Source organism: Sinocyclocheilus anshuiensis, unplaced genomic scaffold (assembly GCF_001515605.1).
Source record: "Sinocyclocheilus anshuiensis isolate Anshui unplaced genomic scaffold, SAMN03320099.WGS_v1.1 scaffold222, whole genome shotgun sequence".
NCBI lineage: Eukaryota > Metazoa > Chordata > Actinopteri > Cypriniformes > Cyprinidae > Sinocyclocheilus > Sinocyclocheilus anshuiensis.
The window spans coordinates 2739285-2766510 of NW_015542408.1; the positions used below are offsets into that span (position 1 = coordinate 2739285).

Genomic DNA, 27226 nt, shown 5'->3' on the forward strand with positions numbered 1-27226 from the left:
AGATTATTTTCTGATCCGGTTTACACATTAGAATTACACATTTTAATAACTATTAATACAAGAAGCATATGATTTTATCGGTCCAGTCGCGTTTGCTGATGTATTTAAACACTAAATCAAACACATATTCCTTAATATATATCATACAGACACATCATTAAAATATCCAACCAAAGTGCTCTCTGATCCCATTTCTGATTCAGAATCGCAATGCTTCAATGTCACGTTTAAGTGAGCATTTCAGTAACAATCTAATCATGCATAATCATTTGAAACCCCGCAGGTGTCATTGAGTCACACATGCTTACTTTGGCGCGCTGTTCCGGTCACGTGGGTAACAAACCCATGACGCCAGACGTTCTCCACAGCAACGACATAAAGACGCCATTACCGTTGCGTTCAATTGATCTTTTCTTGACGACCGCGCTTAAAATTATTTATTGGTAAAACAATTGTAATACGAATCACATAAAGAACACATTTAAGCTAGAACGATGCTGAGGTTATTCGGTCTGACTAGAAAAGCAGACAAAATAAGTCACAGGGCTCACCACGAAATCTCACGGGCTCCAGAATGCGAAAATAATTACGTTGGGTACAAAATGGCGAATGTTCTCTTCTCTTCAGCATGCGCAGACTGAGCAGAGGCTTTCCCTCTGAACTGAAGCTCCGTTCCCATACATCCTTTCAGCCAATGGGCTTCGCAGTCGGGACGCTTCCGAGTCAATTCGACCAATCAAAACCGTGGACAACGCAGAACAGGAAACATGTAGCCAATCGGAGATCAGCGTGGATCTGTTGTATTTGCAAAGACTGAGAATCAAAGAACACCAATGAGAAAGCGTAATTCGCAGCGCCGCTTTCGTACTCCGCAATCAGGTTACGCGCTTCAGTTTAGCCAATAGAATTTTGCTTAGCGGGCAGCCAATCGCAATGGTCGGAATTTGCCCACAGTGGCCCCGGCAGCCAATAGGGATCCGAGAAACACAACCTCAGCTCAACAGCTTGTTATTTCGTCCTATGCCTTTGCAACCTAGTCGAATGCTGAGCTGAAGCAGTCATATAGGAGCATGTAAGTACACATATATATTTCCACACCACATTCAAACACCGATTTCGCGTCATTAAACCCGTATGTTCTCGTCCGTTTTATGTAAACTCGCTAGTCTGAAAGTAATCCAGTCATGTTTGTCGTTTTCCCGTGGTTTCCAGCGAAGGCATTTAGGCGACGAAGAGAAAAAAATTGAATGGCAGAGCCTAGTCACAGCTAGTCGGCTTGTTTTCTCATAGGATCCGGGATTTAGCCGACGACTTTTCCTTAAACTAACCACCAGAAATTGACCTGTTTATAGCCAAAAACTTGTAACTCAGTCTGAAGGGAAAAGTCGCCTCACGTAAATGTTGCGGAACTAACCCGACGAACAGTTTAAATCGCCATAACAGCTTCACTATATTTAGCTTAACCGTCACAATTTGATTGACAGGCGTCAATAACAGTCATAACTGTCAGTTTGTCGATCTTCGAACTCGATACCTCGGCAAATACAGTGTTAAGTGAGGGAAATGTGGGGTTAGTGGATGGTGGAGGGGCTGTGAGTAAAGCGGGAAGGAAACACGCAGGGTTTGAAGGGGTTATGTTTTCCTTCAGTGACTCCGTGCTTTGTTTTTACACCATCAAGACATCATAAGTGGCTCGGATTGGAGGTAAAGTCACGGTGAGGCAGTTAAAGGTGTGTTTTGATGGGTTGGTATTGTTTATTTGATCATTTTGAAGGGAGGAGGACGAGAAGTGGCTAGCCGCGTTAGCTGCTTTAGCATTTTCTCTGTTGTGTGTATTTGTTTTGTGCTGTCAAATCCTTCACACGTATAACGTTACATATGACACGTTTTTTAGCACATGGCGCCAGATCGTGACTCTGTTTCTTTATGCGTGTGTGTTGTTCTGTTTCAGCAGTCAAAACCATTCGAGCTGGACTCCCTCAAATAGCCATCAAGATGAAGGTGAGTCTGTGGTCCTCTGCAGTTCTGATAGGCGACGCCTCCCTAAATGAAGCCTAACAAGCATCTGGAACAAAACACTTCAATGAATGAATCACGTATGGATGGGGTTTTTATAGATATTGTGATCAGAAAAGCTCAGTAGTTCAATGATTGGGGTAGTCGGACTGTGTAACGTTAGGTGCTTTCAGAATAACCAAAAGGGTAGTTTTCATAACATTTGAGTGCTGTTGCTGTTACTTTTTAAAGTATTCTTAGATGTGTTGCACACGCTTGTCATAACCATAACTATGCAGAGAGAAAGTATTGGTATGAATTTGTCTGTGCGCCTTAATGATATTTACACTGTCCACAGGTAGCAGATGAACCTGCCTACCTGACTGTGGGGACGGATGTGAGCGCAAAGTACCGTGGTGCCTTCTGCGAGGCAAAAATCAAGACTGTTAAACGCATGGTGAAAGTTAAGGTAAGTTTAATCTATCTGATATAAGTCTTATCTGTTCATCTTGTCAAGTCAGTTTTAATTGTATAGTGCTTTTCACAATACATTGTTTCAAAGCAGCTCTAAAGCAAATCATGATTTTAATGTCTGTAATATCTTAATATCTTAATGTTTTATAGTCACAATTTAGCAGAATATAGCCGGGTGATAATATGTGTAAAATTTTGCGACGATAAAGCAATCTTACAGTTAAGATTTGCTATATAGTATATATTGCTTTGAAACTTAAACATTTAAAACTTTGTCCCTGTTAAATAGTTCTTGATGTGCATTGTCAGCTATCAGTCATCTTAAATATATCGCTGAGCGACAATATAGTTACATTTTGTGATGATCTATAAAATCAAGCAGTTGAGATTTACTATATAGTATATATTGTTAAATGTGAGTATACTGTACAGGTGGATAAAGTTGTGTACTATATATCCAACTTTATATCACTGGGCAATAACACAGTTTGATTTGCAACAATATAAGTGTCAAAACAGTTAAGATTTGCCATATTGTATATATCGCTTTGTAACTTATACTTTTTAAACTTTGTCCCCATCAAGTAGTTCTTTAAATGTGCATCGTCAGTCATCTAACAATCTAAGAAAGCTTTTTCTGTAGCTTTCTAAAAAAAAAACATTTGTGAAAGAGTAAGTTCAGAGTGCAATGCATCTTATCTGTGAAGCCAGTGTCAGATGACAAAAGTGTCATTTTCTGCTGGTGATAATACACAGATTGGTTATTATAAAAGGGTTGTGTTGCTTTAATGCAGAAGTGTTTGATGCACTTCACAATGCAAGATTTTGTAACATAGCAGGCCCATAAAAGAAAAGCAGGAGGTGATGATTCTGCTTTGTGAACCAGCTCCGCAGACCATTCAAGCATCTCCTGTATAAAACATCCATCTTTCTATATAGAGTAGTCAATAAGACGGAAACTCATTTATGTTGTGAGAACGAACAATAAGCTTACAAATGGCTTAATTTGGATCGGCACCTACCAATCATAAGTATGTTGTTTTAAGGTTAATCCACACTCTTCTGTTTTTGCAAGACCTCGTTGTACGTCATCAATGTTTTCTTAAGATCTTAGTTTGTGGACTGTTCTTGTATTATCCGACTGAATTATACGACTATTATCCGACTGAAACAAGACAGCCTTGGGTAAAACAGAGCGACACGTGCCTGAAGTTTGTGTTGCACATTCTTAAGTTTGACTGCAAGGAGATTCCAAGTAGTTGCTCTTCACAGTGTGCATAGGCACTCACTAAGAAGCTTGTTTGAGAGAGATCATGAAGAACACGACGTCTGTTTCACAACCAGATTACTTCACCTTCGCTGAACTATACTGCTACTGTCTTCCCATCCATTTTGCTCTCATCATCATGCTTTGGTGAACTTTTCTATATTTTATACCGTTTTTGTTTGCAGGTTGTGCTTAAAGGAGACAGCACCTCACAAGTCGTCCAAGATGACCAAGTCAAAGGACCCTTAAGGGTAAGAGAGACATTTTTTGGACACTGACTCTGCAGTTAATTCAAATTAAGTTTCCTGTAATGCTTTTAATAAAGCGTCTGGTTATTTCTTACTCATGCAACACTTATAAGAAGATACAGCTCAGTTGTAGCCATGTTTAAACCAAACTTTCTTCCACGCCTGTTAATACCGAATTACCTGAGAAAATTAACTGTCTGTTAGTATTTCCTACTGGCCAAAATCTTTACTTTTTTCACTTGCATAATTTGTGATTAAAACTATATGTCATTGTCTCAAACAAACCTTATGTACAAGATGAGCTTGTTTCAGTTTTTCTTACAATGTGATTAAAATCATGTATTATGTTATAATACAGATTAACAGAGAGAATGGTGACTACTTCTGTATTTGTTTACTTGCAAAAGCCACATTTTTTTCTCTGAAATTTGCCACTTAACATGTTAATTTTGAGTATCAGTGAATAAGTACAGTTATGGCTGGATTACTGTTTGAAGAAACTGAACACCTTGTGCACTCTCTTAATTATAAGGCAAAAGTGCTTTATATCGTACACAATGTTTAATTCTAAAAGAAAAGTTTGAAAAATGTTTTTTTTTTTTAACTGAATACTGTATAAATTGCTTTCTATTTGTGTGACAAGTTTATTGCATGAAAAGTCATAATGTTATATATCTCTGGTCTCAGGTTGGCTCAACAGTGGAAGTGAAGAGTCCAGAGGGTAGACTTAGCGAAGCTATCATCAGTAAACTCACAGATGCCAGCTGGTACACTGTGGGTACGTACAGACATAGCTGACTAAATCTCCCTTGAGTTGCTCTTATTGGACCTCTCTCAGGCCCTATAATTGATTTTCTCTAAACTAAACTTGCAATTTATATTTCAAAGTTCTTTTTTTTTCCCCTTCTCATTCTTATTGCAGTTTTTGATGACGGAGATGAGAAAACCCTTAGAAGAACTTCACTGTGTCTTAAAGGCGAAAGACATTTTGCAGAGAGTGAGGTGAGGCTTGAGGTGTTGTCTGCATCATGTGTCTTGTGGTTAACACTTCTCTTTTCTGCCTCTCCTTTTTTTTTTTTCTTACATTTTTTTCCTGCCCATTTCTCTCTATAACAGACTTTGGACCAACTGCCCCTGACTAACCCAGAGCACTTTGGCACTCCAGTCATTGGAAAGAAGAAAAATCGAGGTAGAAGGTCTTCTCAGGCAGTGTGAGTATTTACGGTCCTTTCCTCTTTGTGCTGTCTATCTTTATGGAGCAAATGTATATGAATATTATTCTTTGTTAAATGGGCGATATTCCTCTCAGTCCACATAATGGGTTCTTGCACCCAAAACAATTCAAACTTTGTTTTCATATGATAATTTTCCCAGTTTCTTTCAGGCTGTTGCTAATGTAGCTTTAAGATTTCTATGTGTAAAAGACCTCTGATGTATAAGTGCAATAGTGTAATTCATGCTGAGCTTGTTATAGTACGCTTCAGTTTTGTTGTTGTGCTCTCAAATTGTTACACTTAGGTCAGTTTAAATAACAAGTAACATGCTTAGAATTAAAGAAAGCATAATATCCAGATTCCCTGTTGGATCCTGAGCTGAAACAAGCATTATTTTGGCAACATTATTGTTCAGTTTCCATTATTTATCTTTCTGTATGCAAAAATGCAGTTTAGCTTTTCTGATCAGTGTTTTAATGTGAAAGGGAGCATGTTTCAAATGTTAGTGCTCTGTTTGATGCAATGCAGTGCAGAAGATGAAAAGGAGTCTTCATCGAGTGAAGATGACGAAGATGACAGGAGGAGGCTTAATGATGATCTTTTGGGGAAAGTTGCCTGCGTTCAGAGTGGCTCCGATGGTGATTCCTGGCACTATGTCCTGGTGAGTCCTTGATTCAATTACAAAATGATAAATTTAAGATTTTAAAACAAGCTAGAGAGATTGTCATGCATGGAGTAACTACAGTTCTGAAAATGCTCATTATTTACTCACCTTCATGCTGTTCAAGCCTGTATGCTTTTTTTCCCTTGGAACACAAGAGAATATTTTGCTAAATCTTCACACAGCTTTTTCATACAACAACAGTTCATAGTGACAGGTTGTAGGACTGACAAATCAGCATAAACACAGTCTCTATGGCTGAGAGAGTAGTTATTTTAAGTCATGCAAATGCTTTGTTTGGGGAACAGACTGAAAGTTGTTCACTGATAATGTTAAAGTGTCTAAAACTGTTGTATGGAAAAGATTGCTCTGTAAAAATGATGCATACAAAAACCTGCACATACTGGTTTTAAAACATGAGAGAACATGAGAATATTTTAAAGAATATAGACAGAGCCACTCTGGGGATGTTGTATTGTTGCTGTTGGAAAGTACTTGCTGCAGTTTGTTGTTTTGGTGTTTGCAAAGGTTATGAATTGAATTGAAAAATATGTTGTAAACAGATTAGATCTTTCAGATTGAATGTTTGTCAATGAAGACTCAATACTTTCAGTTCTAATTATGAATTCGTTGGTTACGGTATTCCTATAGTGGTAAAAACTTTGTTTTCGCTTTTGTTTTTTTGAAGAGCTTTAATATTTCCTTCCTCTTTGAAGGTGATATCTCCAAGCTGCAATGATGACCTAACTGTCAAAAAGGACCAATGTTTAGTGCGATCATTTGCAGATTCCAAATTGTGAGTGACATTGAAAAGTGTCTTTGACTTTTAAGACCCCATGAGGTCAAAATGACATTTGTTTCCTTTTCTGACATTTTGAATGACATTTATTCCATATCTGTTAGCTTTGCTCATTAAGCCATTTCACAGGATTTTTTAATGTTGATACTTTGCATTTAAAGCAATATGAGTTTTTTTGTTTGATAATAAGAAATGGAAACATTTTCATATTGTTGTGCTCTCTCTGATTTATCACTGTTTGTGTTCTGCAGTCACACAGTGGCACGCAAAGATGTTCAGGAAGTAAACATTGGCACCCTCTCCAAACCTGAGTGCTCCAACAGGAAAGGTACGGGACCCAAGATCAGCTGACCCTTCATTGACTTAGTGCTTCCAGGTCAGAGCGTGATTTCTTATGCTCTCTTTCTTGTTCTCTTTTGCCAGGGTTTGAAGCAGCACAGCGCTTTGTACAGTCCAGACAGGTCCCTGACAACTGGAAAGTGGACTTGAGTGAGATTCTTGAATCCTCTAGCAGTGATGAAGAAGACGATAATGAGGATGGTGAAGGAAAAGTGGGCGAAGAGGAGGTGAAGGAGCCAGAACCAGAGGAAGTAAGACTCCAGTTCCATTTGTTTACCTTGAAATGGTGTTTCCTTCAAAAGTTAAACTTATTTATCAAGTGTTGAAAAGATGTGGTGTGCTGCTGATGTATTCAGAAGTTGGTGGTGTTGGAAAATTGCGGTCTTGTCTTTCGAACTTGTGAGCCATGGTTATTTTTTCCTCCTTTTTGACTCAGTGTTTCAGTTTATGCTCTTACTTGGACCCTTGTTTCTTGGTGTCAGTGATTGGCATGTAGTTCTGCAGTGATTGCTCTGATTAAAGGGGTTGCCAGAGCTGGGCACCAGGCGTACTTAAGTAATACGAGGCTATTTGCGACCAGTGCCGATTGATAGAATCCCAGTGTTGGTGTTTGTTGATTTGTGAAGACATTCCTGCGGCCCTTTACATCTCATGTTCTCGTACACCTTGATTAAGCCCACTGAATGGTCTCAGCATGTGGGAAAGCCCCCAGGCTCTGGACAACAATGTCTCATTCTTCCTGCTCCCCGAGTTTGGACAAATGGCCATTCGCTTGGTTTTCCGACACGTTCCCATGGCAACTGCTCGTTCCTTTGGTTGTGAAAAGGCTGCGGGATTGGCCCAGTGGAGGTGTGCCAATTCTGATGGTGGGCTGGGCTGAGCTCATCTCAAAGAGTCTTCTCTCCTCGCTGGAGAAGGGTCGGGCACATTGCACAATTATAAGGCCAGCATGTGAAAAAGATAAGTTGAAAAATTTGTTTGAAATGATGGGTTGTTTTTCTTTTTTTATCTTGAGAAAGCCAGCACTGGGATTCTGTTTAAACTTTGGATGTGTGAAACTGCACATTCTTAAAATCAGCTAGTTGGTGGGTTGCCGACTAATCGGTCTTAAGGAAGCCCTGTATAATTTGACTGGTTTGAAAATTAGTGCATTTGATAGTTTAGGCATATAGCTTTGTAAATCCTGATATTTGCTGTATTGTGAATGTATCAGATCATTAAAAATGCAGCCTAACAGATGCTTGACTCAGCAAAGCACTTTTGCTGAGTTCTCTTTCCTGTGCAATAGAGATGCCTCACTTTAATGCTAAAGGCATTAGAATATTAGAATATTAATTAGAATATGTAAGGTTTTAAAGTAGTGTTTAAGATGTATTGCAAGTTGCAACACAAGCTTCAGGCAATGACACCCCCATATACTTAACATAATATTCCATATGTTATTTTAATATTTAATATGTTTGCTTGACCGTTATAGCTCTTGATTGTCCATTCTTTCTTTAATGTGGAAGATGCCTGAACTAAAATGCTTTAAAATGTCATTTTTTTCCCATCACTGCTATTTTATGTATGCTTGTATGCAACCACAAACATAGCGTGATTAGTGAAATCCCATTCAGAAATGGATGGTTATTATGAGCTGGTTCTTTTTGATCAAAAACACTTATGAATCAGTAGGAGTGGTTAATAAGTTAATCTGACTCGCTTTCAGTCACATCCAACTATGACAACTGCTGCTGTGTTGTATATGTTGTGAGACTTGTATTAGTGTAATTACTGACTGGTTTTTCTTATGACAAATATGTAATTAAAGATGCACACCAAAACAGACTTTTTGAAAATTTTATTTTAATAAGTGATCTTTCATAAAAAGAAATTGGATGAGTAAAATGGAACCAATTATGTTAAAATGCCATGCATTAAAAATCTGTAATTAAGAAGTAATTGGCTTTATTTAAGCCAATGTTTGTTTTTTCTAAATTAGTAAAAGAGTTGTAAATGGAATCAATAAGGAACCAGAAATCAGAGTAGTTAAATTCCTCACAATTCCTATTTGCTGCTTACAGGATTTTAGCTTTTTTATATACAAATTATCTTTTTAATTTGCATGTTAGAGTCATGTTTTTACAGGGTGTTTTATGCAAAACTGTCACAGAGGATCAAAGTGTTTGGTAATTGATCCTCAGTCAGTGATCGAATATATGCACTGAGAAAACTACTTTGTTGTTTATGTAGCATATGAGTTTAAAAAAGATGGTAATAGATAATTCCACTGTTGCCGAACGCCAAATTCAGATGTTGTACTTGCTTTCTCTTAAACAGCCTGATGATGAGCCAGACCCAGAAGAAAGGGACCACTTTCTACAGCAACTTTACAAATTCATGGAGGACAGAGGTAATGCTTGCACATCACCCGTTGAGTTATAATCACTATGGGAAAAAAATTATATGGGGATTAACAATCTTCATGGGGGCGGCTACATGGCATATATCATGGTGGATGTCTTTTATAGTCTTTGTGTGTGTGGCCTCAAAAGTTCAATTATTTTTATTTTTTTCCCAATAGAAGAATCTCATGACTAATACTGCAGGGCACATTTTCGGTTTAACGCTTCTCTGCACCTTTGCTTTACTTCCAGGGACGCCAATTAACAAATCTCCAGTGCTTGGCTACAAGGATCTCAACCTCTTCAAGCTCTTCCGACTGGTGCATATTCACGGAGGCTGTGACAATGTGAGTGTTCTTAGCGTTCCCACCATCTGTTTATTGTACTCTGCAAGTGGGAAGTGAGACCTTGCCAAAAATATGAAGCGAAAGTGGCCGCTGATTGAATTTGTTAAGTTCACAGAGCTGGACTGAGTTGAAAAATTGCTTGTTTATCAAATGCATGTTCTGTGAATGTTATTGAGGGTAATTATATTTGGGAGTTTGGACTGGTGATAATTGGGAAAACGGTTGAGCTTGTTCGAGTGATGTCATGTTTCTCTAAGCTATCTGATCCTAGGGTGCGGTAGACACATGTGCATGACACTACCAGCCCTGTGCAGCAAGAATTAGCACTTTTAGTCATCAAAATGACTTGTGTAATGAGATGGTTTATTTTGTTTTTAGATTGAAAGCGGCTCTATTTGGAAACAGATCTACATGGATCTTGGCATCCCGGTTCTGAACTCTGCTGCCTCGTACAATGTGAAAACAGCCTACAGAAAGTAAGTGAATGCTCTCGCAATTCCTGCTGTACAGGACTATATTTGTTTACTCAGCAGCCAGTGTTATTTTTGTGTCGTTGGCAAATGGAGGCAATTTTCCACTTTGGAAGGTGACTTTTGCTGCACTGTTAAAGGAACATTTTGAGTCATGTACAACTTGGATGTTTATGGACTGCATCTGTGGCATGCTTTCGACTACAGCAAACAGATTTTTTTTTTTTACTTATTCTTCAGTGTAAACAAAGGAATAAAAAGCATGTACAGTAAATAAACTTTACATTGAATGCCAAGCAGGCAAGTATGCAGTAACACAAACATTTCAGACATGCAGCTGCGCCGTTTCTAAGATATACCTCATGTAATGGTTAAATAAAAAATAAACCCAGCTCTTCTGAAAATTGAAGCCTTGTTAAACAAGCATAGGGTCAAATATGATGATACCAGAGAATGGTTTCACTATCTTGACTGATGTCATGTGATGTTACAATTCTCTTGGCTGTCTCATTATCTTCTGCTTGAGTAAAAAAAAAAAAAAAAAACATTTGGAGAATGCCCATATTTTAACTTTCTTGAAAATGACTCCTCTTGATTAATATTGTTAACGTTGCTTATCATTTGACTTGAACCTCAGGTACCTGTATGGATTTGAGGAGTACTGCCGCTCCGCTCAGATCCAGTTCAGGACGGTGCACCACAACGAGCCACGACCAGACCGCCAGCCGGAAGTGCAGTGTGTTAAGACTGTGAAAAAAGAGAGCGGAGACACAGATGAGATGATGCAGCAGGTTACAGCGGAGCCTGAAACTAGCGAGGACAAACCTGCGGCAGACGCTGATGAGTCAGATACTGAGAGCGAAAAGGGACACAAAGATATCTGCTCGCCCAGGGTGAGTGTCTGTCTGTCTTTCTGTTGGGCTGCTCTCAGGATGTCGGATTTCATGCTGCAATGCAAAAACACTTATATTACAAGTGTTTTGTTTTTTTGTTTTTTTTTGTACTTGAATGAGTTGGAGGAAATGTACATGATGATACTAGAGAATGGTTTCGCATTCATGACCTGATGTCATGTGGTGATACACTTCTCTTGGCTGTCTGATACGCATTTTTGACTTTAAATTGATTTTAAGGGCATGTCTGTTATTTTGGGTTTTTAAACCGGAAAACATCATGCATTTAAATTAACAGTTCACCCAAAAATAAAACCTCACTCTCATGTCTTTTGAATGCTGCTTGTTCCATAAAATGAAAGTGAATGTTGACCATGACTCTTAAGCAAGCTTTACAGTGCTATATAAATTTCTGTTTCTTTTCTCACAAGTTATCAAACTTTTTATTAAGGACTCCGAATACAGCACATGACTTTTTATGGTGCTTTTTTGACATTATTTGCTACAAATATTCATACAGACTTTCAAACCAAACTCATTCATATTTATGCATATTTACAAATGAATGAAAGTATTTAAAATGTTTACTGAACTATTCTTTTAAATGGTTAGTGTTTGACCATTAGTAGCTTACTAAAACATTTCATTGTACTACAATTAGGGGTGTGTGATATGACATTTTTTGATTGTGTACGATTAAAATGTCTATACGATCTTTTGAAGAAATATCGTAATATCGTGCTACAGCGCGCCTCCGTCTCAAAATACTGTAACGTTACAACCCGACATACATTCAAATCAAATGTTAACTTAGCAGTAGAGATATACTCACGGGACACTCCACTTATTTGCTATCACAAAAGTACATAATTTGCATGTGCTTTAAAGCCTTGCCGGTTAAATATTTCATTCGCGTGCTGTTCTGACGTGTGCTTTCTCTGAGTGCGTACACCTGAAGCGCGCACACGCTAAAAAGCCAGTCAAAGCGCCTAATTACTGGACTAAGTTATGTTTTGCGTCTGATTGAGCTAATACTGTCAAAAACACACGAGGATTACATATAAACACAGTTGGTTATGTCTAAAGTGAACAGTTGAGAGAAAAACGGATGCATGTATATTAGATGCGTGCAGGTCTTAAAGCGACAGTACTAAACATGCTGCCGCTTGTCATTAAAGGGATAGTTCACCCAAAAATTTAATTTCTGTCATTATTTACTCACTCATGTTGTCCCAAACCTGTATTAATTTCTTTCTTGTGCTGAACACAAAAGTAGATATTTTGAAGAATGTGGGTAACCAAACAGTAGTTGGTTCACACTGACTTTGATAGTGGGAAAAAATGAACAAAATAGTATGGAAGTAACTGGGGACCAGCAACTGTTTGGTTACCCACATTCTTCAAAATAAGTTTTATTTTCAACAGAAGAAAGAAACTCATTAGGAAAAAAAAAAAAAAACACCTCGACAGGGAGTAAATGATGACAGAATTGTCATTTTTGGGAGAGATATCCCTATAATGGTAATAAAACTAAACACAATGAGAAAAAAATCACGCAAGGCTCTTGACTGAAGAACTTTTAATACAGTTGCTTTAATAAGAGTCAATGTATAATTTATGTATATGGTGTATATAGTGCTTTATTTTTATATTTGTTAATTCAATTTCTTGATTGCTACTGCTAAATACACCTACTGTACCTGAAAAATATAGCACTGTTTGTTTTATTTGTATATTATGTGTATTTGTAACATGTAACCTATCTTTGTTCTTATTTTTTAATAAAAAAGATAAAATAATGACAAAGATTTTTATCTTTGCCCACTTTGGCCTAAATGTCTGCTATTCTTTTTTTTTTTTTTTTCTTATAAGGCTTTTTTTTAAATAGGGAAATTAGTTTGGCTGTACTGCTCAGACAACTTGCAAAATAGTAAAACCAACATGACAAAGAATCGTGATAAAATCGTGAATCGTGATATTTCTGAAAAAATATGATATTATATTTTTGCCATATCGCCCACCCCTAACTACAATTAAGATATTTACTCTGATGGTCTCGTAATTGTGAGTGTGTTTAACTGGTTGTAATAGTTCTAGAACGTCGGTCATCATAAACTTTCTCTTCATAGAACGTGACATGACTAAATATTCAAAATAACCAGTTTGTGTAGGAGCTTCACATTTATGTATTTTTCTTCCTAGCTAAAATATCTTGGTTGTATGTGTGTTACTCCTCAGGGCCGGCGGCGGTGTACAGTGACCCCTGTGAAAGTAGAGGCGAAAGAGCCTGTGAAACAGGAGAATCCAAAGGAGGAGAAGAAAAAGGAGGAGACACAAGGTGAAGGAGAAAACAGTGGAGAGGAGCAAAAGGAGAAATCTGATGGGGAGACCCCTGGGAAGCGACGCAGCCGCCACCTTGAGGAGTCTGATAAAGATACTGATGATGAAGAACAGGAGGATGATGAAGATGAGGAAGACGATGGCGAGAGATCCAGACTCAGGGACCGGTATGTCACTATCGGTGTTTAACCTGTTAAATGTTTTACTGTCTTGATGAACTGATTTATAGTACAATCCTGTAATGTTGTACCTAATGTCATTTAAATTATGAATGGCTCTCTTGTGGAGCTTTTGGTAAGAAAACGGTCATGCATGTGATTAGGCTTGAAATTTTGGATTTGAACCTGTTCCAGCAGAGTCAGAAATGATGATACCAGAGAATGGTTTCGCATACATGACTGATCTCATGTGATGTTACACGTCTCTTGGCTGTCTGATTTATCTCTGCATTTAAACCGGAGAGATGGTGTTAATTCATTAGTAATTTCAGAGTCAGAGCTACCTAGATTTCTTTGAGACATTTTTTTGAAATGGGCACCTTTTTGAACTTCACTCAATTCTTAATTACAAACTGATATCTTTACAGTTGGACTTCAAATAACTTTGTGCAGCTTAGATTCTATAAACTGTGGTTAGGCTGGGGGAGCTTTTTAGTAGAGATGTTTTGGATATTGTTTTGAAGGAAGTCTCTTATGCTCACCACGGCTACATTTATTTGATTAAACACAGTAAAAACAGTAATGTTTTGAAATATTAACATTTTTCTATTTTAATATATTTAAAAATGTGACTTTTTTTCAGCAGCCATTACTCACGATCCTTTAGATCGGTGGTCACCAACCTTTTTAGGCCCAAGATCCCTGACCTTGGCCTTTATGAAAGACAAGATCTACCTATTGAAGAATTGATAGAAAAAGACATCCCAGATTGTACTTCAAATTTGAGGCCTTTTATTTAGTATTTTAATGAGTGATGCGCAAGTCATAGCTGATTCAGAATTCAGATTTTCTTTTCTTTAATTTTTTTTAACTAGCAAATTGGATTCTGATACTGATACTGATTTTTAAGCAAATTGATTTATTGACTATTTGCTTTATAACAAACAAACTGGCTTTAAACACAAATATCTAGCCATTTGAAATTAGAGGCAACCACTGCATTTTAATCACGATCTGCACGGGCAGTTGTTTTTGATTTGATTTAGATTAATTTCAGGATTTAAAACAAAAACAGAATGGTCTGACTTTAGGTGTTATTTATTTATTTGCTATATAAAACATCTGCGCGAAACTACAGCAGGTCTGAATGAGACGCACTCTCTGACAGCAGGTGGCACTAATGAACAGGGTTGCCAGGTTTTCACAATAAAACTAGTCCAATCGTGTTTCGAGGGGGGTTCGCATTCCGGGGGTAAAATACATGTTTTTCGGCAGGGATCTTCCTGTAAAATTCACATTCCAGGGGCTAAATATCACGTTATTGGGATCGCTTCAACCCGCGGACATGAACAACAACCCGCGGCAACAGTGTTAAAGTAGCCCAATTCCGCGGGAAAACCGCGGATTTGGCAATACTGCTTATGAACCGACCGCAATATAGCGTTTCCTTGTTCGCGATCGACTGGTTGGCGACCACTGCTTTAGATCATTCTAATATGCTGATTTCATGCTCAAGTAACATTTCTTATTATCAGTGTTAAAAACAGTTGTGCCGCTTAATGTTTGTGAAAACTGACACATTTTTAGGATTCTTTGATAAACTTTGAAAGTAAAAAAAAAAAGCATGTGTTTGAAAATCTTTTGTTACATTGTCAATTTCTTTACTGACACTTTTGAAGAATTTATGCTTTCTTGCTGAATTGATTTCTTAAAAAAATCTTACTGATGCCAAACTTTTGAATGGTAGTATATGTCTATATAGTATATCAAACCACAAAAGTCCAGTTTTCTATGATATGGTCATTTCTGTGTGGATGAAGAATCTAATCATTCGTGTTTGTTTGACAGAGATGAGAGGGAGGAGGATGACGGCTGTGAGGACTCTGTGACTGGCACTAAAGTCAAAGTGAAATACGGCAAGGGGAAGACACAGAAGATCTATGAAGCTAACATCAAGAACACAGAAACCGATGATGGAGAGTCTCTTTACCTGGTTCATTATTACGGCTGGAATGTGAGGTGAGGTGTTGATGTAACTGCCTTTTAATGTTTAATTCACTTGTCATATGAAAGGACTATAATTAGTGGATTATGACTGGATGCATGTGAAAATTATGGATGGATTTTGCCTGCAGATATATATTGAATATTGTATGTACTGCCCATTTCCGCTGAAAATTGAAGGCTTGTTAAAAGAGAATGGGGTCAAGTATGATGATACCAGAGAATGGTTTCGCTAACTTGACTGATGTCATGTGATGTTACAGTTCTCTTGGCTGTCTGATTAACCTCTGCTTGAAATACACGTGACACAACAAGATTCCAGCGACAAGCGATTTGGGTGTCCACACCAAACGCGACGCGGCATCGTGACACGACAGAATCAATCAAATATCACAGCCAATCAGAAGGGTGTGTGGGCGGGCTCTCTGGAAGCGCTCTGCACTCGCAAAGAAATGGATAAGTTTATGATCTAATTCATAAATATTAAACCTTTTTAACATTTATTAAATGTACATACTGAGTGACTGATACCATCTTTGTTATGGAATAACACTTGTTGGTTCGCATTGAGTTCACAGTAGGTCTGCAACAAACGATTATTTTGATAATCGATTAATCTAACGATTATTAGAACGGTTAATCGACTGATCGTCGATTATTTTGCTGGTTAATCAGTAGACATTTATTGATTATTCAGCTTTTGCAATTAGTTAAAATATTGAGTTATACATATTCTAACAAATAAATTAAGGTAATCACTTCAGCTTTTGAAATTCATATGTAATTACAGTTATACAATTAATTTATATAAATAAATATATTTGGCACACAAAATGAGATGGCAGAGAAACTCACTTATTCACCATTTAATTAGCTATATGAAAAAGTAGCTGAATGGCACATCATTCTACCTAAAATATATTTTTGTAAGTCATGTGGATAAGAAACAATATAAAGGTTAAGTGATCAGACGTTTTATTTTTGGATAAACTAATATTCATAATCTCTCTTAAAATACCTTATTAGGGTTATGATAATAAAAACAGTCCTGAGGTAGATCAAGCTTTGATCTCTGCAATCCAAACTATAACTTTAATGAAATGTTTTTTTCCGCACTAATAAAAATATTTTATCATTAGCTAGCTCCACACTGGAGAGCTGCTTTATAACAGAAAATCAAGTTGTAATTCTAAACGAAAGCAACACTGACTCTGGTTTTTCATGTTTAATAATACTGTAAAGCTGCTAGATTTAAGGCTATCTATTGCTTAAAATACTATATAAATATACGTGACGTGACTTTACTGGAGTACTGAACTGCAGAGCTCGTGCAAACATCCACATCGCTGTAATCAGATGCGTTTTAAACTGCTGCTTTCTCACCGCTGTCAGTTTTTAATGTTTATTTTGTTATTGAGAGGAAAGCGCGCAATATACATTTACATATTCATGCAAACGCTGCTCAGCAGCCTAAGGTTTGGCTGTGTGAAGCGCTGCCGCTGCGTCTTCTCTTGATTTGCATCAGGAGAGTTGAATTACAGTCTTGCGCTACAGCGCCACACTGGTCAAACCATGTTATTGCAGGCTCTTACATTAGGTAATATGAGATCAAATGACTACTCGACAACAAAAATATTTGTCGACAATTTTTTAATGTCGACTAGTCATTTCAGCCCTAGTTCAGTTTTAACGTACATCTATGCTTTAATTTATTTTCAAGATCTGAGGTAAACTATCTATTGTTGCTTCAAAACTCATATTGGACACGTTTAACTTTGAATAAAGCACATAATCACCTGAGATTATCACTGTCATATAGTTTGTATGTTGTTGTTCCAGCTGCAACATCGCGGAAATAGAAACTCAGATTAACATGGAAAAGATACCTTTTATCGTATTGTCGCGGCGCATGTAGTTAGGACACAGTGTTAGCCTGTTACCATTAGAGATTCCAATATGAGATTTCGTACCTCTCAGACAACGTGTTAAATGTTCATTGTTCATTTATAAGGATTAGAATGGTTCATGAAGACTGAAAGGGTTATTTATTGTTCATCTTGTGAATGATGACAATATTATTCAAGAGATTGTTTTGTCTCTGTAACAGATATGATGAATGGGTCAAGGCAGATCGAATAATATGGCCTGTCGATAAGGGTGGAACAAAGAGAAAGCAAAAGAAAAAAGTCAAGGTGAGTGGCAATCTGTCTTAAAAACAAAAACAATATTTAACTTTTGAGAACCTTGGGGAAAAAAATTATTTTTGTGCTTTCCTTCACCATAGAATAAAGAAGATGAAGAGAAGGAGAAAGAGGAGGATAAACAGGCCAAACAAGGGATACGGCGAGGCCGTCCTCCACTCAAATCCACCCCTCCCAGCACTTCCCACAGTGTGTCCAAGACCCCCAGCAGCGAGGGTCGATCCAGCAGCAAGAGCTCGCGGCCCACAGATGCCTCTGCCCTGCCAAATGGAGAGGGTAAGATTTGTGTATAACTTGTGTGATCTTGCAGCTGAAGTTCAGGGGCCTGTACCATGATGGTAGATGAACAAATTCAGAGTTACAGGATTAGTTTCGAGTTGACAAAAGCAAACCACTCCAATCCGGCTTTGTTGGTACCATGATGCTGATCATCAACTTTCTTTGTCAACTCAGGCTTTGATCTTGAGTTTGTGGAGCATGTGCACATGAATGTGTGACATCACTGGCGAACAGCCAATCACGAGCCTTGATTAAAGGTTAAAGGTTTTGCTAAAGGTTAAGAGATTGAAGAATATGATGAATTTAAATGTATTTACAATGAAAAGAGTACTTGTTCATGAAAGAGGACAAATAAAAGAAATGATCTTGCTTTATCAGTGCAGTCACAAGTGAAACTTGTTAAGTTCGTTTATATAGTTGGAAATATACAGCGACAAAGACTCGAACATGTAATGTCACGTAGTCATTTTTAAAGTGTTATCTATTGATTCTACAGCTTATTTATATTGCATAGGATCTGTATATATTAACATTCATTTCAAATAAATTATAATAACTGTTAAATAGGGCTGCACGATAAATCGCATGCGATATTTAACGCACATCTTATCTGTAAAGCCGGTTCTGTAATCAGCGGTAAATCTCCTGCGGGCTTTCACATTGAGCAGCATTAACTACACAGAGCCGTTGGTCACTGACGAGCTGCGCAAAACCACGTTCATATTCGTGCGATTTTTTTGTGCAGCTCGTCAGTTAACAACGGCTCTGTGTAGTAAATGCAACTCAATGTGAAAGCACGCACGTGATGGAGATTTACCGCTGATTACAGAACCGGCTTTCTGACAAGATGCGCATTAAATATCACATGCGATTTATCGTGCAGCCCTACTGTTAAACTAAATTTGCCTGTGTGTAATGGATTAATAATAATATAAATCATATAATTATATAAATCATATAAAATAACTCAATTTTTGGTTTTGGCCAGACAATTTTTAATTAATCCAAAATAATTTGGAGCAAGACAAACTGGGGGAGTGACTTTTTTTGTGTCAGACATGTGTCACTATGCTCACATCTGATTGGTCCAATTTCAGTTTGAGATCTCTAACTCAGAACATAACCTACCCCAGAGCAGGTTAGCTGTGGAGTGAAAGTTACTATGGCAATGAACGCAGCTAAAAGCCAAGCCACTTTCATGGTACCTAAAACCCAGGATTGGTGCAAACTAAACTGAAACTTACCTGGCTAACCAGCTAATCCAGCTTCATGGTACAGGCCCCAGGTCTGGTAAATGGAATGGTAATAACATCATGTTTTTTTTTTTTTTTTACCACCTTCCTGTCACAAAAGTCACAGAAAGCTGCATTTTGCCATGTGATGAACAAACATTCTAGTTTCTATAATAAGATTAATGGCTTGGTGGGTTTTGTTCAACATTACTACTGTTATAAGTAGGGGTTCTCCGATCAGGATTTTTGAGGCCGATCGGCGATCACAGAAAGCAGTATCTGCCAATACCGATCACCGATACCGATCTTTTAAAGCCTTCTTTTTATCATTTATAACTATTTATAGTGATACTCCAATCAGGATTTTTAGACATTTATTCAGGGCCTGAATTTCATTTTTGAAAATGGGGGGGATTTTCCCTCTTAGGTGACTCTTGTGACAGGGGAAGCAGCACGGACTGTGCTTTCACACAGGAGTCCGCTTCTGATCCATGGCTGTTTACCACAAACACAACATTTATCCATTAGTTTGATTTCAAATTCAAACATTGTCACTGAAAATGCTTTTTCAGCATTGCAATTCTTTTTTTACACAGTACAGTAATACAATCTTTCACAGACATGTTTAAACAATAAATATAAGCAACACATTATTCAATGCTTTTTACTTTTGCATTTACTTTTTAAATCTTTATTACAAGCAATCCTGCGGTTCATAAAGAACTTTGTTTTCCTACCTCCACGAGTGCCATCTATTATTGCCTTGTTTATCTAAAAGTGCTCTTTCCCTTTAAACCTAGCCAAAAAGCCATACGTGTTGACTGTGAAACACAGTAGACTTTAATAATATGCATTTATGGTGTAATTACTACATTTTCGTGTCAATCCATGTTTATAATTACTGCAAACAATGCGCTGTTACTTTAATTCAGGCTTGCAGCACAGCAAAAATAGACTCGGTGCAGAAACGATCTCTACACTGCTGCAGACGCACCGCTCCTGAACGCACTGACGGACAGCAACTGTGTGCAGTGTGAACGCTGCGAGTGTGCGTGAGCGCACGGTCTTCAGGAGAGCACGCGAGCACTGAATGGTTAAACACTGACAAGAATTAAAAAGTAATGCAATTTATAAACTTTAGTGACGATGTGACACTGCCTCGATTGTGCAAGTGACAATTCCTGTGTCAACTGTGCAGCGTGCAGCTCGCTTATAGACAGACGCGATGTGTGGTGATTTGAAGCCATTTGTGTATTTTGAGAGAGAAAGAGAGAGCGCGCACGTGGTGATTCACTCACGCTTTTTGTGAAGTTACGTCTCAAACAAGGTTTTCAAATTACTTCAAGTTATTTAATGAAGAGACATGAAGGTGAGTACCTCACCTTCAGCATTATAATTATTTCACCCGCGCTGGACAGAGACTGAGACGGTGCCGCTGCATGTCGTGCCAAACCTCTCACAACAGTCGCGTCATCAGCTTGAGATCATTTTTTTTGAGATCGACCTTTTTAGAGACCGCTGATCAAACATCCCAATGTGATTATCGGCTGATAGTGATCGGTAGCCGATCAATCGGAGCACCCCTAGTTATAAGTTACACTTATATTTATGTATTTGGCATATGCTTTTTATCTGAAGCATCTAATAGTGTATTCAATGTGCACATTTTACCAGAACATTTGTATGTTCCGTGGGACCCCATGGCCTTGGCTAGTGCTTTAACATTTACCTTTTTTTAAATATTTTTTTAATATTTGAACAGGTACCCCTTGTCGGCGAACGAGGAGAACTTCTGGGATGTATGATTCGGATAGAGGATCTAATGGTAAGAGCAGCTCACTTCGCTTTGAATCGATAGAAAAAACAACACCTGCTGAAACTGATAGCTTGATGGTTTTTATTTTCTGTCACCTTGCTTTAAAACACATCTTTAAAAGAAATGTAAAGGATTGTATTCTTTAACATATTTTAAAACTCAGTTTCTCAATATGAAATGAAAGGCCAGCTATCATATGGAAATTAATTTATATATGAGAAATATAAACCGGTAAGCTCATGCTGAACTACAGGGTTAAAATCACATGAAATTGTGCTACAGTTTCAACACTTTACAAGTTTGTAACTGTCCAATGCCTTTTACCACCCCATTTTAAATTGAATTGGGTCCGGCGTTGACTGTTTTTCAACAGTTGCTCAGAAAACACAGATAATTGCTTTAATTGTCCAATACATCTGTGCATCACTAGTTTTAAGCATCATACCTGATGGTTAACTCTTCATGCATATTGACTTTAATGTATATTCTTTTATTCATGTTTTTAGATTCAGGGAACTCCTCGGATGATAGTGAGTGTGAGGAATCTCCTGAGAAAAAGCTGGAATGGACCGAGACAACCGATCCACCCCTGACAGCAAAACAAGAGGCAGCAGAGAATCTCCCAGAGGAGAGCACAATGCCAGAACCTGTGCAGACTGAGCCTGAACTTCCCAGCAGCCCTCAGGAGATGCCAAACTTCAAGGAGAGCGAGGAAGTCACATCCCTGCTCCCTGTTGAGTCTGATGACGGATCTCCAAAACCAAGAGCGAAGAAGCCTCGTTTGAAAGAACCAGGATCAGAGACTCCCACACAAACACCTGCTGCTGCTAATCACACCGAGACAGAGGAACCCTCCACTCCTCCGCGACCTGCGAAGAAATCCCAGGAAACGCCACACAGCAGTCCTGTAGAGAGAATAAAGCCGGTGGAGACAGCCGGCTCAGACACAGACTCCGCAACAGAGGACATTGGCCCGCCAGAGCGAAGCACCGCAGTGAAACGCAAAGTCACTGAACAGCGAACACCGGAAAAGAAAATCCGCCTGGACAGAAAAGAAGAACCCAAAATGCTTTCTCCAGTTAAAACACCACTGCTGGAGAAGAAACCTGATCCTGAGAAGAAGACCGAGTTGGTGCAGAAACCAGCGGAACACCCTTCTCCAACATTATCATTTCCCAGTAAAGATATCGAGATGAAATCTGAGATGCCTGCTCTTACCAGAGAGGTGCACCTCAGGGTGGAACCTCCTTGCCCAGAGCTGGAGGATGCAACAACAACTGCAAACGAGGAAATGATGCCACAAATCGGTCCCGAGGCGCTGGTCTGCCATGAAGTGGACCTTGACGATCCAGAGGAGAAGGACAGGCCCTCTGGTGAAGAGTTACTGATAATGATGAAGGAAGAGAAAGCACCGCCTCTGGAGACTTCCGACCAACTTCCTCATGTCCTGGCTGCAGTGGGACCTCCACGTCTGTTTTCCCCGTCTTCTGCCCCCAGCCCGGACGAATCTCACAGCACTAAGAGTGAGAGCGACGCCACCATCGAAGTGGACAGTGTGGCAGAATCACAGGAGGGGCTTGGGGAGAACGAGTCAACTCATAGCTTTGATGCTAGTGCAAGTTCAAGCAATTCCAGCATCTCACTGCAGGATCGAGATGGAAAGGACAGAGGTAGGTTAAATGTTGATGTACATTTAGATAATGCCAATAGCTGACTTTTGAAACCTGGTTTTAAAGAGGGAGCCATATGAATTGGAAAAAATAGCTATTTGACATTTGGCCTAAATGTTATGATCAGCAATAGACCTTAGTCGGGGTAACACCATATTTAACTTTTGAGGGACTGAATTACAGTGTGTACAATGGATTGTACTGTTGTTTAACAACATACCAATTGTTTAGCTGATGAAATGTGTATCAAAAAAAAAAGTTTGAGAAGACAAAAGCTCCAGAAAACAGTTTTGAAAGTTGAGTTGTGATATGTGATCTAGGACCTTTATACAGTGCGTGTTATCGTAAAGACTGCAAGTCAACCCCTCACAGTCTTAAATTCAATATAGCGTCTAATATGATATATAAGTTCTATATATTGTCTATCACTATATTTGCATTTTTATGTCAAAGAATTGATTTGACTGCTTGGCTGCTTTTGTTCTGTGAGGTTTACTTAGGTTTACTTGTTACTAGGTTTACTGTGTTGTTCCTAATCTGAATTTTCAGGTCAGAAGAGGTTATTGGATTGCACTACTGGCTCGTCGGCCAAGAGGCAAAAACGCAGCCAGAAACGTTCAAGCGCAGTATGTAAAACAGAGAAGAATGGAGCAGGTGAGTGTTTTGATGCAAGTTCAAAGCCTTGAAAGCGTTTATGGATTGATGCCCAAGTCAGGGTTTACTTTTTCTATTAGTTGTTTGCTATAAACCGATATTGAAGTTTAGGGATGCACCGAAATGAAAATTCAGGGCCGAAACCGAAAATTCTGGATGAAGTTCAGGGGCCTGTACCATGATGGTAGATGAACAAATTCAGAGTTACAGGATTAGTTTCGAGTTGACAAAAGCAAACCACTCCAATCCGGCTTTGTTGGTACCATGATGCTGATCATCAACTTTCTTTGTCAACTCAGGCTTTGATCTTGAGTTTGTGGAGCATGTGCACATGAATGTGTGACATCACTGGCGAACAGCCAATCACGAGCCTTTTTAAATTTAACTCCATTTTAATGATACTGAAAAACACAAGCCAATAAAATAACCACACTTTTACTGAAAGTAACACAATAAAACTGGACAGAATTTATATTAATTTTGGTAACATTTTACAATAAGGTTCATTAGGTAACTACTTTAGTTAACATGAACTAAGAATGAACAATAGTTCTTCAGCATTTATTAATCTTAGTTCATGTTAATTTCAACATTTACTAATGCATTATTAAAATCAACAGTTGTGCTTGTTAACAGTTAATGCACTCTGAATTAACATGAACTAACAGTGAACAACTGTATTCTCATTAACTAACATTAAGAAAGAGTAATAAATACTGTGATAAATGTATTGTTCATTCATGTTAGTTAATACATTAACATTAACTAATGGAACCTTATTGTAAAGTGTTACCTTAATATTAAATATCAATATATTATTTTTATTCACTTCTGTAACAGAATCAGATACAAGTTGTTGTTGTTTTTTTGGACTAATTATCCAAATAATGTATAGTCCTACAAAGCTATTATTATCAGAGCATTTGAGCAGAGCATAGCGTCACTGAAGGTAGCATCATTTTACCAGCGTTGCCCAGTACGGCTGTACTAGCCTACAGCATGTTACAGCACAGTAGCGCTACTGCAAACAGGAACAAGTATACTGCATAGAAATTTCCTGTCGGTGCGTTATTTGAGCGGATATCCGGTGAGCATGAGCGGTACACGAGCGAAACGCACATTCATAGAGCGGAATATTGAGCGGAGCGTCAAAACGCGCAGTGACGAGGAGAGTGAAACCTGCGCACTGAACACTGCCTATATTTTCGGCTTGCATTTTCAGCCGTTTTTCTCTTTCGGCCGAAAACCAATAATTTTCGACTGCCGAAAATTCGGTGCATCCCTATTGAAGTTATTATTTTTTATTTTATTTTATTAAATTTTCTTCCTTACGATTCATATCCTGAAAGGTTAGGTCAAGTTTATTAAATTAGTTTTTTTCTGTAAATATTGAATATATGTTAATAATATAAGGTTGGTGAAAAGACAACAGAGTCAAATATGATGATACCAGAGAATGGTTTCGCTAACTTGACTGATGTCATGTGATGTTACACTTCTCTTGGCTGTCTGATTAAACTCTGCTTCATTTCTCATGCTCAAAACTAAACATTTTAGCTTTCATTTCTATTTGTGACCAATGATAGCTTTAACTGTGCATGACGGGTCATTTTTGTCTTGGACTCAAACTTGATAAAATCTCTCGTTGCATGTCTCCAGGTCACAGTAGCGACAGTGAGGACCTGTCAGCCATGGACAGCTCTAATAAGCTAACCCCAGTCAAGCACTCCAGCCTATCCAAGAGCCAGAAGCTTTCTCGGTCGCCCGGTCTGGCTTCTCCCAACAGTAAAGACATGGAGAAAGACAAGCACAAACAGAAGCAGTCCGTCCCTTCCCCCCGCACATATAAGTGGTCCTGCCAGCTGAGTGAGTTTCCAAACTTTACCAAAGTTAATGCGACACATTTTGGTCATGGCTTCTCGTGCTTTGCTGTCTTCAGATGTTATATAACACATACTTAGTAGATACATGCACATTGGACATTTGATACTTGTTCTTTCCACTTACTATGCTGCCAATGAACAAAATCCAGACTGTATTAGAAGACTTTGTTTGTTTTGGTTATATCTGAGATGCAATTGATCCATACAGTTTAACTATTACTTTGTACAATTTAACTTTTGATACGCATCAAAGGTTGGTTTATAGATAGGATTATGTAAATACAATACACTGGCTCATTTTAAAGCTTGGGAAATCGTTAACTGTACCCAGATGTCTCTGGATGTCTTCTAAAGTGGATCCATGCAGCTGTAGATGAAGTGTCTGTAGTCTCAGATGAATTCTTGGAGACTTTTACATCCTGTTCTGACTGGGTCCTGTTTCTGTTTTTCACAGCTGAGCTGGACAACATGACAAGTGCTGAGCGCATTTCATTCTTGCAAGAGAAGCTACAGGAAATCAGGAAGTACTACATGTCACTCAAGTCTGAGGTGGCTTCCATCGACAGGAGGCGGAAAAGGTTAAAAAAGAAGGAAAGAGAAGGTAAATGTGAAATTTTTTTTTTTTTTTAAATAATAATAATTTGTTCATTTTTACTACTACTATTACTACTACTATTATTATTATTATTATTATTATTATTATTTTAATAATGACACTAAAGTCGGTGCTGATAGCCTCGTGGGCCTTTCCCGATCCCGTCCCCAGCTCTCTCCCACTTCTCTTCCTGTCTCACTACTGTCCTGTCAAATGAAGGCAGAAATGCCAAAAAAATGAATAAATAACATTCATAATAATAATAATAATAATAGCTATGATGGATGTTGTTTTATGTTTATTCTGTTCATCAGGTTTAAAGAATTTGTACTGAATGTTCATAAGTGTAAACAGTGTTTGAATTTGTCAATTTCTGGTATTTTGTGATTTCTTGACCTCTGATTTCTGATCAACAGTGTCCCACACCACAGCGTCCACATCATCAGGCTCGTCCGACACGGGCATGAGCCCGTCTTCTGCTTCCCCCACGGGAGACACACTGGCATACTGACGGACCAGAGCAAGCAGCCAATAGCACTCGACTGCCCACCGCCTCCACGTCTCCTCTGATCCCTCCCACCTTCTGCACTTTGTAAACTGATCCTGCCTCCTCTCGCTCGCTGTCGCACCAGGGAACAGACTCCACGTGAGGGTTGAATGTAATCTATGAAATCGAAGCTTATGATTTATCCATCCAGAACGAATACGACAGCACTTTTCACTTCGCTCTCTACAAACGCTGAACTGAAACCTCCTCTTACTGCTTCTGCTCAGCAGGGACTGAATTTGGATGCAGTAGTCAATCAGTTGTACGTTCCTCTATCAGAACATGGTAAGAACATCGTCTCAGATCCCTAGGTAATGGTCACCTTAACCAGCTGGACATGGTTATTCAAAGAAAGGTCAATTGTAGTGCGCTTGTTCCATCAGAACTGCCAAAGTACGCGTTACAGCAGAGTGCCCTATTTTGGAAAAGTAGGACAAAGTCAATTGCAAACGGGAATGTAGTTTACTGAAAACTGCAGCCAGCGTCTTCCACTTCTATCTTAGTATGAGAGCACAGAGAATTATGCAAAACCTATTTTTGTTATCTCTTTTTAAGAAAATGAAAAAAAAAAAAAACTAAACATGTTTACAGTGGAACACGAGATACAACTGTTTTCAGTGGACTAATTTCCTTTGCAAGTGTATTTTGTCTTTTTATATGTAATTGCAGAGTTTTTATTTTAGTATGGAAAATTTCAAAAAGTATATATCACAGCCGTGAAGTTATTTAATTAAAGATTTCTAGAGCTGAAAT

At 38.3% G+C, this 27226-nt stretch overlaps 1 protein-coding gene across 6 annotated transcripts; it reads left to right on the plus strand.

Moving 5' to 3' along the window:
• Window positions 1-27226, plus strand: LOC107693169 (AT-rich interactive domain-containing protein 4A-like). Of its 6 annotated transcripts, none has more exons than XM_016492455.1 (25): window positions 1-1072; window positions 1952-2001; window positions 2354-2464; window positions 3922-3987; window positions 4672-4762; window positions 4907-4986; window positions 5101-5195; window positions 5727-5859; window positions 6576-6655; window positions 6910-6986; window positions 7082-7248; window positions 9320-9392; window positions 9637-9731; window positions 10110-10207; window positions 10839-11094; window positions 13333-13601; window positions 15441-15611; window positions 17704-17788; window positions 17881-18073; window positions 21071-21133; window positions 21631-22794; window positions 23344-23448; window positions 25108-25314; window positions 25786-25932; window positions 26343-27226. In XM_016492455.1, the coding sequence occupies exons 2-25, from the start codon at window positions 1996-1998 to the stop codon at window positions 26435-26437; spliced, it is 3927 nt and encodes a 1308-aa protein (XP_016347941.1). In that variant the 5' UTR covers window positions 1-1072; window positions 1952-1995; the 3' UTR covers window positions 26438-27226. The 6 variants fall into 6 exon arrangements, with proteins under 6 accessions (XP_016347941.1, XP_016347944.1, XP_016347943.1 ...); XM_016492458.1 differs by having other exon boundaries at window positions 1955-2001; XM_016492457.1 differs by lacking the exon at window positions 1-1072 and adding an exon at window positions 1597-1730.

Excerpts from the sequence above, each read along its gene's own strand:
- LOC107693169 (XM_016492455.1), top strand. Across the intron at positions 5,196-5,726 it reads AGAAGGTCTTCTCAGGCAGT|TGCAGAAGATGAAAAGGAGT; the intron begins GTGAGTATTTAC and ends GATGCAATGCAG. Across the intron at positions 25,315-25,785 it reads TAAGTGGTCCTGCCAGCTGA|CTGAGCTGGACAACATGACA; the intron begins GTGAGTTTCCAA and ends TGTTTTTCACAG.